This window comes from Pteropus alecto, unplaced genomic scaffold (genome assembly GCF_000325575.1).
Source record: "Pteropus alecto unplaced genomic scaffold, ASM32557v1 scaffold45, whole genome shotgun sequence".
Classification (NCBI taxonomy): Eukaryota; Metazoa; Chordata; class Mammalia; order Chiroptera; family Pteropodidae; genus Pteropus; species Pteropus alecto.
In genome coordinates this window covers 26,056,724-26,072,132 of record NW_006442491.1, presented here as the reverse complement: position 1 = coordinate 26,072,132, position 15,409 = coordinate 26,056,724, and the positions used below count along the sequence as shown (strand labels likewise).

The 15,409-nt window shown below is 47.4% G+C and overlaps 1 protein-coding gene and 1 non-coding gene across 2 annotated transcripts in view; both read left to right on the top strand.

The window, feature by feature from the left end:
- CHD6 (chromodomain helicase DNA binding protein 6) overlaps positions 1-15,126 on the top strand; it is a 175,004-nt gene extending 159,878 nt beyond the window's left edge. Inside the window, 6 exon segments of the mRNA XM_025039666.1 lie at positions 540-691; positions 1,168-1,374; positions 2,357-2,809; positions 4,452-4,646; positions 5,611-5,730; positions 12,226-15,126. Of these exon segments, the coding sequence (XP_024895434.1) occupies positions 540-691; positions 1,168-1,374; positions 2,357-2,809; positions 4,452-4,646; positions 5,611-5,730; positions 12,226-13,122 (2,024 nt within the window). The 3' untranslated portion in view covers positions 13,123-15,126.
- Positions 11,743-11,847, top strand: LOC112471354. The gene has a single exon (XR_003043256.1). It is a non-coding gene; the product is annotated as a U6 spliceosomal RNA (small nuclear RNA).
- Positions 15,127-15,409: the final 283 nt, after the last annotated feature.

The window sequence follows — 15,409 nt, the reverse complement described above, 5'->3', positions numbered from 1 at the left end:
TGTCATTTCTTTCCATCAATGAAATAATTTAAATGTTTTAGGTTCATTTGCATCTTTTTTTTTTACATGAATCAGGTTTGTTTTGCTTTTGTTGTAAATTTCATGAGTTTTCATCCTTTTCATAAATATCAGTCTCTTGCTGTTGTACATTTCATAGACTGTCTCTTCAAATGTATCAAAGTATTATAATGTTTAATTTCCTCTTCCCCACTACACCACATGTGAAAGCCTCTTTGTGGTCGTTCATCTCCTCACTCTTGAATACACAGAAAAACATCCTTTCTCTTTTGTTGTTGTTTTTGTTGGGATGTGGACGCAGACTCTTATCAGATGGTTTGTATTGGTAGCCGTAGAGCAGCCTCTACCTTTATGGCTTAACTGATGTGGTTCTTCTGGAAAGAGAAGGCCTGGTAATTAATATTCAGTTTAAAATAAATTAGCACAGAATGGGCTAATTAAAAAAGAAAAGATCATATGTCCTGATTTGTCAGATCACTACTCTCTCCCAAGTATCTAATTTTTTTAACATTTCTTCCCAGATTATCCAGGGAAATACTCCGAGGAGGAGAGCAAGAGCTCGACATCGGGCATCACAGGAGACATCGGGGAGGACCTGCAGGAGGCTCGGGCCCCCACCATCGCTCAGCTCCTCCAGGAAAAAACCCTATACTCCTTCTCTGAGTGGCCAAAGGTATCTCCCAGAGTTTGAAGTGGCATTCACACCTCTTTTGCCACATGTGTGTTCATAGGCAAAAGCATTCTCAGCTTTGATTTAAAGCATCCTCAGCTTTGAATCATTTATTTTTACTTTGCAGAGTATTTCCGAGTAACAGATTCAGAGAAATGTTTAATATCTTTTAAAGGTATTAGTATTGTAGCATTTGAACATTAAAGGTATATGCACTTGACTACTTAGACCATAAGACAAGTGTCAAATTGTCTTTGTATTTACCACACTGTGGCTTTAATTTTCATTGTTCAGACTTTGAAGTTTAGATTAAGGCTTATGTAAGTGCGTACATTTGAATGCACTCTTTTCTATCAGCTCATTCTGGTTAGAAAACTTGACCCTTGATCTTAAGGGACTTTGTGAATTTGGGTAACCTGGTACTTTTGATACTTTTTCTCAGAGCTTTTGTCCTTTTTTTTTTTTTTTTTTTTTAACAGGATCGTGTGATAATCAACCGCCTAGATAATATCTGCCATGTAGTGTTAAAGGGGAAGTGGCCCTCCAGCCAGCAGTATGAGCCCTCAGGTACACTGCCCACCCCTCTGTTAACCAGCAGTGCCGGGTCTCGAAGCAGCCTCTCAGAGCCAGAAGCATCGGAGCACAGCTTCAGCAACGGTGCAGCATTGGTGGCCCAGATCCAGAAGGTGAGGCCATAAGAATGGTGTTGACCATGAAACAAAGAATGAGGGACACTTTGCACTTCTCAGCTGAGTCATTCAAGAAATATTTACTGAACAGATAGGATTTTTTTTTTTTTTTTTGGTAGAGACATTAGTATTAATTGAATTTGGATTTTATCCTGTAGGCAGCAGAGAGCTTTGAAAAGTTTCAGAGCAGGGAACTGTGTGATGAAAGCAAGGTTCTGCAGCTCGGCTGGAGTGGTATGCAGTTTCGTGGGGTACAAGGGTCAGGAAGGAGGAGTGCCTCAGAAGCTGGGAGGCCATGTGTGGACCCGAGAAAGAGAGAAGGTTCTCGACTATACACTAGTGGCAGAGTGGATCCAAAGAAGCGGAGAAAACTAGCAGGCACGATTCGGTGCCTGATAAATACATAAAGAGAGGCACGAATGGATCTGTGTGCTCAGGACTTGGAGGACTGAGGAAACGATGGCAGCTGATAGAAATTAGGGAAATCAAAGCCAGGAGTGAGTTTTATAAATTCAAAAGTCAAGATTAATTTGAGATACGTTGTTGGCACACTGGGCCTCAGTCATGATTGCACATTGAAATACACTGGGGATCCTGAAAAGCCACTGATTCTGATTTAATTGATCTGGGGTGTGGACCGAATATTGGAATTTTTAAAAAATTGATTCTGATGTATAGCTGAAGTTGAGATTCCCTATATTATAATCCTACAACTCTAAGTTTAGTTCGTGGAATAGCAGTGTTAGCAGCATCTGGAAACCTGTTAGAAATGCAGAAGCTCAGGCCCACTGAAGTAGAATCTGCATCTTAAGCTATCTAGGTGATTTGGTGCTAAAGTTTGAGAAGGTTTTGACTTAGAACAAATCGTAAGAAGATGATGAGAAATCATAGTAGGCCCAAGGAAATTGGGATTGGAGAAAGAGCTGGCATTCAGCCACAGAAGTGGCATTCAAACCTCTTTTGCCACATGTGTTCACAGGAGAGCTTCTTGGCTCCAGTATTCACAAAGGATGAGCAAAAGCACAGACGTCCTTACGAGTTTGAGGTGCAGAGGGATGCAAAAGTTCGGAGCCTGGAACAGTTCTCTGCCACCCATGGGCACCCCCCCATCGTCCTCAATGGCTGGCATGGGGAGTCAGCAATAGATCTCTCCTGCACGTCTGAGGGGTCCCCAGGAGCCACATCTCCTTTCCCAGTGAGTGCCAGCACCCCTAAGATTGGGGCTATCGGTTCACTTCAAGGAGCCCTTGGCATGGACTTGTCTGGGATTCTGCAAGCTGGCCTGATCCATCCAGTGACCGGACAGATTGTCAACGGAAGCCTGAGAAGAGATGATGCTGCCACAAGGAGGCGGAGAGGGAGACGGAAACATGTTGAGGGAGGGATGGACCTCATCTTTCTGAAGGATCAAACTCTTCAGGCAGGAATCTTGGTAGGTGTATGAGGCCATTAAGTGAAAACATTGACCTTTCTGCACTGAGCAACAAACACTTCTTCCTCAGACAGAAAATTTTTTGATTTGTGGATCTTTTATCCCTATTTTAGTTGTCCTACTTATTTTCGTTATGTCCTCGTTATAAGTTACCCTCAATCTTTTCTAGAAATAGATAGGGATTAACCCATTCAGGGCCCTTCATTTGCATGCAACTTGGAGAAATGACCCAGGAGGAGGCCTTGCCATTTCAAATACAAACAACCCACATCCTCCATTGTTTCAGAAGAGTTGCTGGAAACTGAATTAACAAACCAAGACAGCAGGGTTGAATTTAGGGCAGGGTTGCCTCGGGGTAGCAGGCTTTCTAGAGCGACTTTGGGATGTTGGCCCTGGCTCTACAACTTGACTCACTGGGAGACACTGGGCCCACCGCTGAGTCTCACATCGCTCCTCCGTAAAGGGGGTGCCCCAGCATCTACTGCAGAGGGTTGCTGTGAGGTTTCACCAATACCTGCTACACTCAGAGATTGTTGTAAACAACAGAAAAGGAACACCCGGCCGAGAGAGATCCCTGTAGACTATGCTTAATGTGGCAGAGACCACCACTTCTCTATTTTGTTTTTTTCCCATTTATTGATTTTTCAGCTCCAAAACAGGAATCACATTTCATGTTTTCATAGTTTGAAAGGAATAGTAATAGCCAGTATTTATTGAGTGTTTACTCTGTGCCAGGCACTGTGTTCAGGGTTTTATGTGATTGTCCTACGTGATCCTCACAATATCCCTGTGAAGGTGTTAATGTTATTCCCATTTTATAGATGAGGAAACTGAGGCTTACCAGCATTAAATGATTTGTCTAAGATTATCCAGCTAGTAAGTGGCAGATCAGGGAACCAAACCAAGGACTTTGTTCTCTAGAGCTTGAGAGCTCTATTATTAGGCTCTGTTGTTTGGGATGTGTCTTTCTGTTAGACTTTCTGTATAATTTGGGAAGCCAAAGTGGCAGGTTCTTTCCCTGCCCAATTCCACAAGCTTTTCAGAAGGTTGTCTCATTTTTTAGAGGTGCAAAGCTCCAGTTTCTCTGTAATGATCGTAGAGTTCCAGTGGAATGACTGAAAATTTTTCCTTGGCCTCAGAGTATCTTTAAAAATTTGTTATGCAAACATTTATTTAGCATGGACATTGTACTTTATCTGTAGACCTGATCATAGCCATTGGAAATACAGATGAGTAAGACAGGCATTCGAACTGTAGAGCAAGAAATAGGTAAGCAAATGGCATTTTTTGTCACGTGAACAAACCTGTGAAGCGTGCTGGGGGGAACAGGTTATGGAGTGGACCGTGTTGCCTGGGACTGTCACTGACAGTGACAAAGGAGGTACCACTGAACCTGGGTGCACAGGATGGAATTGAAGTTCACCAAGTCGACACGAAGGGGAGAGAGGAGCGTTCAGGTGGAGGGAACGCCCAGCACGTGCAAGAGCTCCCGTGGGGGTCAGCAGGGTGGACAGCACCCAGCAGAGTAACAGTCACATGGCAATAGACGGGAGGATTTGAAGAACGCCTTGTATGTTTTCCTCTTAGAAACTAGTTTTCCTCTGTCATGATTGACTGCACGTACTGTTTTCCCTTCGTCCAGGAAGTCCATGAAGACCCAGGCCAGGCCCCCCTGAGCACCTCACACCCCGAAGGGCCAGTGCCTGCCCCCGCGGCCCCTGAGCCGGCCCCCGCAGCTGGCAGCCAGGCTGAGAAGGCCATTCCCAGCAAGAGTCTGCTTGACTGGCTGAGGCAGCAGGCTGATGACTACTCCTTAGACGTTCCTGGCTTCGGAGCAGTAAGTGTGTGTTGGTGCTGCCTGACATTACTGTCTGCTTCTGCGAACTTGGTGCCATTCTTGAAATGGAGTATGTTGAGGGAGACCAGGAAGACCAGGGAGTCTGGGAGAGATCTATGTCAACTGAGAACATCATTTGAGAGTTAAAAAAAGAAAAAGAAAAATTACAGCTCATGTCAGAACACTGTGCCAAGAAGTAGACATGTAAAACCTAATGAGGACAGAACTGGCCTAAGCTCAGCCCCCCAAACCCCCCAGAATTATCCACAATATTGTAAGCTCACAAAGAGATCTTCAGGTTGCATAAACGCTGCCCCTTTGTGAAAGTGTTCCTGTGTATTCTTTTTAGGTTAATATGTTTCCGCATTGCAGGGAGGGATGTCGTCTTAGTTTTACGGGTACTGCATTGGGACTTTTCCTCGAGTCCTCTTACCTTTGCCCTAAGTCCTTCAGATGAGAAATCTGTAGGAGAGGGCTCCTGAGCACAGGTGTTTTTTCTTGGTTTCCCTTTCCTCATTTGCACCTCTACCCACCACCATCCTTGTCCTGGGTACATGTAACTTATAGTAAACGGAAGTAGAGAGCTCACAAGAAGAGGAGGGGGATGCATTCACAGATGCACACCTTCCAGAGACAGAGCCCGCCACATAGGTTGCAGCGGGGACAGAATCTGAGAAAATAATGAAGAGGAAAGGGCCAGGGATTAAGCAGTGCCCAGGCATCCTCGTCGGGAGGGCCAGGGGCCGCACACAGCCTGGGCCCCAGCTTGCTGCTGCAGAAGTGCTGTCGCTTCGAGAGGAGAGCCTAGGTGAGCGCCGAGGCGCCATCTCCTTCACAGGAACCTGGCCGGGGCCTGTGCAGAGAGCCGCCAATGAGAAGAATACAAAACCAGCTGAAAAGCGCCACCCTCATCAGAAGACGGTAACAGAACGTTTTGTAACGTTGGTTTCCATTTGCCTCCTAGAATTTTTCAGACAAACCAAAGCAGAGGAGGCCACGCTGTAAGGAACCTGGAAAATTAGATGTCAGCTCTCTGAGTGGGGAAGAGAGGGTTCCTACTGTCCCCAAGGAGCCAGGACTGAGGGTAAGAAAGAGGGACGTGTTCTGGTGGAGCCCAGCCTTGCCGACGTGGGGAGAAAGCTCTGCTGGGAAGTGGGTTTCCCTGCCATTTTCCAAGCGGATGGGACCGTCACAGGAAGTTGGTAGTGGTGATAAGCGGTGCTGGGCTGTCTCGAGCAGCAGTGTGACCGCCCATGGTCATTTGTTTTCAACCTCTACCTCCAAAACGTTTGGTTTAAGTTTGTACTTAAACCATTCCCAAAGCTTGATGTTTTGTAGAGAGTTCAGAGGAAAAAATACCTTAACTCATCAGGAGTCTGTTTCCAGTGTTAACAAACTTCGTAATTGGAAATTTTCATTTTCTAATCTAAGCTTTTCTGGCTACCATTTAAGACGTTTCTTCCTAGTCCGGCCTCACTGGCAATGAAAAACAGCTGACTCCAAGCATGGCCCTTTTCCTATTATAGAATCATGAGTCTGGAAGAGACTTCAAAGACATCTGCAAAATACTTCTAGTGTAACAAATATGAGTTAATTATAGTTTACAGATGAGTACAAATTTGGAATAGAAAATTCACAACCTCTAGGGGGCGGTAATAACATTTCAACGTGAAAATGTGTTGAACTTGGGAAAATTATACATGTGTTTTTAACCTCCTGAAAGTACGTTCTGCCCAAATGGGGAGTCTCTGAAGACCCTCTTGGGGATCCGCGCTTCCTGGGTCGCCCCCTAAACTCGCAGGCTTTCCTGGATGCCTTCTCAGTTCTCTGCCCGCTGGGCTTTCCTGGGGTCGGACCTCCCTTCTTAGCAAAATTGGATGTGTGATTTCTTTTTTTAGCTCTGAAAGACCACCCACTCTAGTCATTTCCTCCTCCTCCTCCTGCAGAAGGAAATTGTTACTTAATGTCCTCAAGGAACTTGTTCCTGATTTTTGTCACCTGGATGATGCGTCTTCTTTCTAGCAGCTCTGCAAACTCATCTGCGGCCACTGTGAGGAGAGGCCTGGCCGGGGGTCTCCAAGGGGCTGCCTGTTAGAAAGTTTGTCACATTGCAAAAGGTGCCCTTTTCCCCTCTCTTGCTTTATTCTTGGAAAATGTCCCTCCCACCCCTTTTCTTAGACCTGCCTGTGCTGTACGAACCGATTCAGCTTCGTTTTTATCCCATCTGTCTTTCTCAACCCCTCACGCTACCTCCCCACATTCTGCTCGTATCATTGAGCGTCGTTCCGTGGAGACCTCCAGTTTTTGCTTTGTTGTAGGCTCTGAGCTATTGGTTTAGAGACTTGTCAGAAAAACCATGTGGTTTCCCCCTTGGCTTTCTCATGTCTTTCTACATGTCTAACAATTTCCCTCATGTTCTCTGGAAATTAATGTGCATAACTCCCAGCAGACGCTGACCCCTTGCCAGAAAACCCATTTCTAAGCTGTTCTTGCAAGTCAGCCTCTTACCAGAGATGCACTTTCCCTTCGTTGTTAGATAAACACAGTCCCTGCCTCGGAGGCCCTTTTCCTGCAGGAAGGCAAGAACAGGAAGCACTTGTCTTCTTGGTCCTCAGGGCGGCTTGGCCTTCCCCCGGGGCAGAGCCAGCATAGCCCTGACTGCACCGCTCAGCTTGGCTCCAGCTCCCTGAAGGCTCGTTCCTAACCCTGTCACCATGTCTCCCACGGCCCCTCCTGGGGCAGGAGCCTTCCAGGGTGTGCTACGCTCTCTCTCCCATAGAGACCCTACCCACTTCTTCTAAAACAGACTCAAACCCCACAAGGAACTTCAGCCTCCCTTCAGCCCCTTCTGCTGTGTGTGCTGCAGCTCAGCTGGATGTCACAGACTTAGTATCACACACACTGCAGAGGGATTCAGCTTTCCGAAGGCCCAGTGCATAGTGGTTGCTCATTAAATGTATGTACGCACACATATGTACTGTGTGTGTGTAGTTTTTTGTTTGTTTCTTGCTAAGCCGTTTGACAGTAAATTGCAGACATGATACGTCACCCCTGAATACTTCGGCATGCGTTTTCCTATGTAACTATTATCATGATTGCACAGGTTAATATTAATAATATCTAAATCTATAGTCAGATTTCCCCAGTTGTCCCCAAAATGTTTTTAGAGCTAGTTTTTGTATTTTTGTTGTTGTTATTGTTGTTAGGATTTTTAAAATCAGGATCTACATACTGCATTTGGTTAAGTTCCACTCAGTGGATGTTTGTTGGCCGAACTCCCTGGGAAGAGTAGGGGATGTTTTGGTTTCCACCTTCTCCACCTCTGCTCATGCATTAAGTTTTAGAGTTGGTATCTGCAGGCTTTGGAATAAATGCCCAAGTCATCCTGTGGAAAAGCAGCTTTGCCTCCAGTGTCGCTGAATGTCGGCCTCTCTTCTTCCTCGCTCTCCTTGCCCTCTCCCCAGGCCTCCCCTGGAAGAGGAAGCAGGTTTGCTCCCAGGGTATAATTACCAGGAGGGAGAGCTGCCAAAGCCCGCAGTGAGACTGGGCCGCTGTGTGTGGTCGCAGAGCTGCTGGGAGGGGCATCTGACTGGGGTGGGCAGCAGCTGGGTGGCTAGAGTAACTCACCCTCCCTCCTCCCACAGGAAGTGGTGAGAGCCGACTTCCTCTGCCAGCGCGGCGCGCTTCTTGAAGAGCGCAGCGCTCTTCACGCCTGGGGCCTCTCTGCTGCTGCTCTCCCACTCTGAGGGGAGAAGAGAAGGCGGCCAGCATATGCCTTCTTGGCAAGTTCCCAGTTCCGAAAGGGCCCAGCATTCTCTCTGCGTCGGTGGTTCTCAGAGCAAGGAAGGGACATTTTGGACATCCTGATGCCTGATGAGTGCGACTCGAATTTAGCAGGCAGGGCCAGAGAGACCAAAGGCCCTGCAGGATGCACGCTGTCTTACTCAAGTCTGCCATTCGGTCCTAAACGCCCTGATGAGCTCAAAATAAAGTCTGTTAAAGAATGTCTGATTTATAGCAGACTGTTTGAAAGTAAGATGGGGGCGTTATTCTTAAAGCTCTGGGTTTTTCTTCCCCAGAGAAAGACTTCTAAGATCGCACATGCCCTTCCACCGGAGAGTTGTGAGGAGAGTTATAAGGGACATTTGTGGGCATAAAGGAAAAGCACACACCCCAGCTCCTTTCCCTGGCTCTTGCTGTGGGTGGGCTGCAGGCAGGAGGGCTTGGCAAAGCTTTGTGGTCGAGCTGCGGTTACCCCGGCCGGGGCCCCGGGCTGAAGGCTATGCCCAGCAGGGGCCTGAGATTGTGCTGCGCTGTAGTCCACATTGAGGTGATTTTCTTTAATGGGCTCAAGATAGACTGGTGAGAAATGATGCTTGTAGCCTGGCCGCAGTCCATCAAGTCCTACTGCCTGTGTTCAGAAACAGGAACCAGGCAGGAAGTGCTCCCCAAGCTGTCATCCCCAGTCCAGAGTGAGCAGCCAGCCCAGCACACTCCAGGACAAAGTGGCCATGCAGGTCACAGGCGGCTAGGCACTAGTGGGAGCAAAAGGGGGGTGTGACGTGGTGGGTCGCATGCAAGGAGCCCTGGGCTGGGGCCACAGAGCCGGACCAACTGTGCCCTCGGGCGGATTCCTGCTCCGCAATTTGTGAGAAAGGAGGACAAAACATGACAATATCAGAGGTTCCTCCCTCTCCTGCTCTCCTAAAACAAGGCCTTTGAGAAGCGTGTCTCCTCAGGCAAACATAGTTGGCCATCATAATGCTTTTTGCCCATGAGGACCTGGTTTTTCTCTAATATTCTTTGGGAAACAAGTAGAACTTCAAAAGTAGCATTTCTGGAGACTCGGAAACGTCCAGGTGCACCCGCTTTTCACTTGTCTGTGGCTCCGTAAAGTCCTTACAACATGGCTGCGATAGCACAGTGCAGCCCGGTGGGGTCTGTGTGATGGTTAACGGCAGCTTGGAGCCCTCGGCTCGGTGCCTGTCTCATGCTCGGTTGGCACTCCCACTGCTCTTCCCGTGATCGCCGCCCCCTGCGGGCGCAGCACTGTTAGCCAATTCGCCTTGCCGCTGGCAGCCTCACTACCCTGGGAACCCGTGCATCTCAGCTGCTTCTCATTTTGGAGCCCGTCACACACGTGTGTACTCACAGCTCATTGAGAACCTAAGCCGGTGTCACTAACTAACCCTGTCTCTGTGACTGACGACCCCTTAAGCAAAGATCTTTTGGATTTTCTAAGGATTTGACTTAACAGTTGAGGGAGAAGAGAGGTGGTGAACCAAATGGAAACACCAGAGCAACTGGATTAAAGTTCAAAGTAAGCGTCCTTGGGAAGGTTGTAAAGAGATTTCTTAACTGCTCTCAGGCCTGGTCACCAGTCTCAGCCCTAAGATATCCTAAGCTTCCCCGACTTCTTTCTGCATATGATCTAGGACTCCTGGCCCTAATAAAAGGATTTTTCTGGCCCCTCTGGTATCTCTGGGTGAGATCTTTAACTCTTTTCTTGCTCTCAATATGCTCTGCAGAGGAGCACAGCTGGCTCTGCCTCTGAGCCTCAAAGACAAGGAGGCCGTGCGCTGGTGAGGTCTCCGCCGCTTCTCGCCAGGTCCCTGCTCCCTCGCTTGCTCCAGACTCGCAGGAAGGGAAGGTTTTATGCAAATACCTAAGAATTTTGAAAAAACAGAGGCAACCATAGAGAAGCATGGGGTCTTCCAGCCTCCGTGCCGAGCCCTCCCACCTCCCGCCCTGTCTCCACATTTCAGCCCTAATGGTGCCCTGTGTCCCGAGGCAATCTAGGGTTATGGATCCCTTGAGGCCACTCTGAATGTTTCACGTTGCTGTGATCAAAGAGGAGGTGATGGAAGAGCACTAGCTTTGTGACGGGAACCGCCGGGAGGACCGGGCACAGTTAGAACCGCTCCCCTTCGGTGTGGCTGCTCCAGGGGAAGTGGCTCCCCAGGGACCCCCCACCCCCCGGGAAGGGCTTTTTCTTTATGCTCCTTATACAGAGAAGACTGAGACTGCCTAACCGCGGAGGTACCATTGCCCTCACACTGTGGACATGTATCCCCTTGGGAAGCTAAATGACAGCAGCGACTGGTGGGAAATGCAGGCGCTTCAGACGCTGAGTTCTGAAGAAATCTCTCCCTTTCCGTGGGGAACTGTGTCTTTGTTTACATAGGGATTATCGTCGCCATTTTTGAAACACAGTCAGAGTTAGATGCATCATACTTGCAGTGGTTCCTTTAATTCTCTCTGCATCCAGACTGAGCCCCGGGAGTGCAGGTTCAAGGGCAGGTTCTTGCTGCATCCTTATTGCCCGGCTGAGCTCCTGAGTGACAGTCACAGGAAGGAGCGTGCGTGGCTGCTGCAAGCCCACTCCCAGGCAGGCACTTTTTTCCTGCCACGCTGCCCGCCATCACTGATACATTAAAGCAGTAGGTTCTCCTTTGTGGTTCTCTGTAGCAAAGTCATCCAGATGTGTCATGATGAAGTATTCAGATGTGTGGTGCCAGGTGACCTGTGTGCAAGCGTAGCCGTAAGTCCCAGGCACAATTAGTTCAACCCACATGGAGCTTAATTCTGGATCTCTCTCCTAAGAAAACTGTAAAGTAAACCTCTAAACAGAGGAAAAATAGATTGTCTCCCTTAAGAGAAACCATATCATCACTTACTTTGATGCATTTTCCCAATGGTAGTCAAGAATGCTTTCATTTCCTCAACAAACTCGTAGACTGTCAGTGCCATTGCCCTCCAGGAGCTCGGGGTCCAGGGGGAGTGGGGCACGTACACAGTTAATATTGTCTCTTTAGTGGGACTACTTCCTGTGGGTCAAGTAATGTGTTAAACACTTCACTTTCAGTAACCCTACAAGATAGGTGTCATTGTCCTTTCTCTCCGGGATTGTGATGTTAACTGACTTGGCCCGAGTCCCACACCTAGAGGGTCACAGAGTCAGGTTGGAGGATCAGGTCTGTCTGCTGCAAAACTCTTACCTACTCTGCTTTGTGGCTGTAATGGAAACCTTCCTGTGTCATGGGGAGGATGAATGTTGGGATGTGGTCAAAGGGTTGCAGCCACAGGAGTCTCGACTGTGCTCGCTTCGGAGCAGGTACACTGAAATCGAACAACTCCAAGAAGGTTAGCACGGCCCCCGCTCAAGGATGACTCGCAAATTCATGAAGCGCTCCATATGGGTTTTCCTTTGTACAGTTGAAACTAATATTCTGTTATGTCAATTATGCTTCAATAAAATCCTTTTATAAAGAGTTGACTAAGACCTGGGCGTCTTCAGTGCCGGTCTCTAGTTCCCATCCCAGCCCCGACAGTTGCAGGGCAACGCTCCTTGTGCGCGGTGAGCATGTTGGAGCCACTGCTTGGTGGCGACAGGCTCCCCGGCCTCTGAAGAGGGAAACCCTTAGGCAAGAGAGCGGTCCGACCCCGGGCAGGCAGGCAGCAGGTGCCGCCATGCGGGGATCCTTTGCGGAGCGGGGACGGGCTAGCCGGTGCAGGAACCCCAACTGGTCACCTGCCGCCCGGTAACCTTCAACATCTTATGTTTCTTTGTCCTTTTCAGGGGTTTCTCCCAGAAAACAAGTTTGGTCCCACCCTGACTGAGCCCGTTCTTCGAGACGCGGGCCCCCGCAGGAGGGGGCGGCGGCCTCGGAGTGAGCTGCTGAAGGCTCCGGCCATCGTGGCGGACTCGCCCTCTGGAATGGGGCCACTGTTCATGAACGGACTGATTGCCGGGATGGACCTGGTAGGGCTGCAGAACATGAGAAATATGCCAGGCATCCCCCTCACGGGGCTGGTGGGGTTCCCGGCCAGCTTTGCCACAATGCCCACAGGGGAGGAGGTCAAAAGCACCTTAAGCATGCTGCCCATGATGCTGCCGGGAATGGCCACTGTGCCCCAGATGTTTGGTGTCGGGGGACTCCTCAATGCCCCCATGGCAACTACCTGCACTTCGACCGCTCCAGCGCCTCTGTCAAGCACAACAAAAAGTGGTACTTCCGTGACCGAAAAGACTGCAGAAGACAAGCCAAGTAGCCATGATGTAAAAACGGACACTTTAGCTGAAGACAAGCCTGCGCCTAGTCCGTATTCCGATCAGTCCGAACCTGCAATAACTACGAGTAGCCCTGTGGCTTTTAACCCATTTCTTATCCCAGGAGTGTCTCCCGGACTCCTTTACCCATCCATGTTTCTCTCTCCTGGCATGGGCATGGCACTGCCCGCCATGCAGCAGGCCAGACACTCTGAAATAGCAGGGCTGGAGAACCAGAAGAGGAAGAAGAAGAAAACAAAAGGGGACAGCCTGAACCCCAACCCAGAGCCTGCTCCCGGCTCGGAAAGGGAGCCAGGCAGCGAGCAGAACTGCCCCGAGTCCAGGGCACCTGTGCCCTCAGATAGAGAACATGCGGCACAGGCCGGGGACGGGGGCCTCAAAGACTCCAACAGTGACACCAATTAGAACATTTTCATTTAAGAAATGATGTGACTTGTAAGTTTCTTATCCCATAAAAGTTTGTTACTTCCCTCACTTCACCTTCATAAGAACCTGTGTTTCCATAAGTAATATTACCTACCTGATTTCCTGTCTGAGAACTATGGTGACAGATGTTAATAGTCGCAGGGTCTTGCCACTTCATTAGATAAGTGTCGTCGACCTAGTCTAGGAGGCACAGAATTCTCATTCTGTTATCCAGTTGTTCATTCCAGCAATCGTAGTTAATACAGTACTTGGTGACACGCCCTACCCCCTTCTCTTCCAAGTTTCCCACTTATTTGAGGAGGAAAAATGGCATAAGAAAGCTGTCTGGGGATTTAGCATCGAAGGGCCCGAGGACAGACACAGAGTAGGTCTTTTTTTTCCATGAGCCGTGTTGAATGGGAAGAATGTAATGGGGAACCAAAAAGCACAGAAAAAGGAAGCGCTGGTGCATATTTTTAGTTAAAATATTTCCCTATTTTATCATGATTACTAAATGAGTAGTGTAGACAGAAGTATTATAACTAATGGTTGAAACTGCATATATTCATTTCTTTATAAAACAGAATCCCTACTGTTAGTAACGTGACTTCCCCCTTCATGGTTTTTCAGACTCTTGCAGCAAGAATACTGACTAGGCATTATTTTATACATGCGTATTCTCTGTCTCCCAGGTCAAAAGATGATTCTCAGTATGAGGAAGCGTTACACACCTTGAGCGATTGCCGGCAGCGGGCGGGCGAGCGGCACGCGCTGCTCACAAGCACACACGACTAGCACTCCGCTCACCTCAGTCTCTGAAGGATTGTTCTAGCCACTGCCAGGGCCCGAGGGGTTTTTATTTTGTGCTTTCCTTCACCAAGAATCAGGCTCTTTCTGGAGCCTGCGAGAAAATAGTCATTCAACACTTTTTACACTTACGAGGTCCTTTTGTCCGAGTTATTTGAGGTTGTCAAAACGTGTGTGCCACCTTTTATACTATGACTGTGAAAAGCGTTTCGCTTCTATTTTTTTCTCCATTCAGTTTATATTTTACAGTTGGACGCAGATCCCAAATCGTCACGTGAGTCGAGACTGTTGCAAATTAACATTATGTTCCCTTCTTCCTCAGCTTCCCAAGCTGAGAAGAGCCTGCGTGAGCAGCACTTAAACCCATTTCCTTTCGCCTTCCCACTCATGTTCCATCCCTTCTGATGATCTCTCTTCACTGACAGTTCACACTCTGAGACTTGAAATAAGCCCAAGGTTCAGTACTCTGGGGGCACAGGGCTGTGCAGGACCGTTGGAAATGTTGGAAGTGTTACTAGTACCAGTTTCACTTTTTGTTGTCACAATTTACTGTATTTTTTACTTTTTCTGTTACAGTTTTGCTAATTTATCAGAAGGTCCAAATGTTTGACATAACTATTTCAGTTCGCATTATTTATTTATGATGCTTTTGTCATTGTCTTTTATACATTTGGGATTATAAATTATGTAAATGTTAAAATGAGCATCTCAAAGAAGTCTGTTAAATCGTGACCGAAAAATCAATCAGATGTATTTTCAAAAAGTGGAGTCCCAGTTTTATGAATCAGAGATATAAATCAGAAATCCTTTAACTGATCATATAAGAAGAAAGAATCCAGTAATTGAACAGATCCTATTCGATGACATCTTTGTAGCATAGATGGTCTATAATGCTGACAACAGATTTCTTAGAAATGCTGCTCTCTATTTAACTAACATTTTGTTCAGTTTTGCCTCCAGTGGAAGCAGAAAGGGTTTTTTCAGCTGTTAAATCCTAAAAAAATCAATATAATTTATTTATGTAAAAAAAAAAAATCACTCAATCGATATATTTTTGAACCTTTTAAGTACTAATTTTCTTTTTATCAAGTAGAAAAAAAAATGTATTTGCCCTAAATCCTTAAAATACAAATGCTATAAAAATTCATGTATCTTGAAAGCCTTACTGCAAATGAGTATTATAGACATCCAGCAGAGCCTGGGTTTTCTTTGTCGTCGTCGTCCTTGTTTTGTATGGAAAAGCTGCTTTCCCCAGGTTCCACTTAGAACCTCCAGTAGGTCACAGGGTTCAAAATGGATTTGATTTAAAAACCCACCAGCATGCTAACTCCCTTGTTACAGCTTATCGAACCTGTATGTTAACTCTGGGTATTTAGGCTTATATATTTGACTGCTATTGTGTCCCTGTTTGCAAAATGAAAATGACACTTTGTGGATTATTTGCTCTGTAAGGCATAAGTGCTTCTTATCATTACTTTGA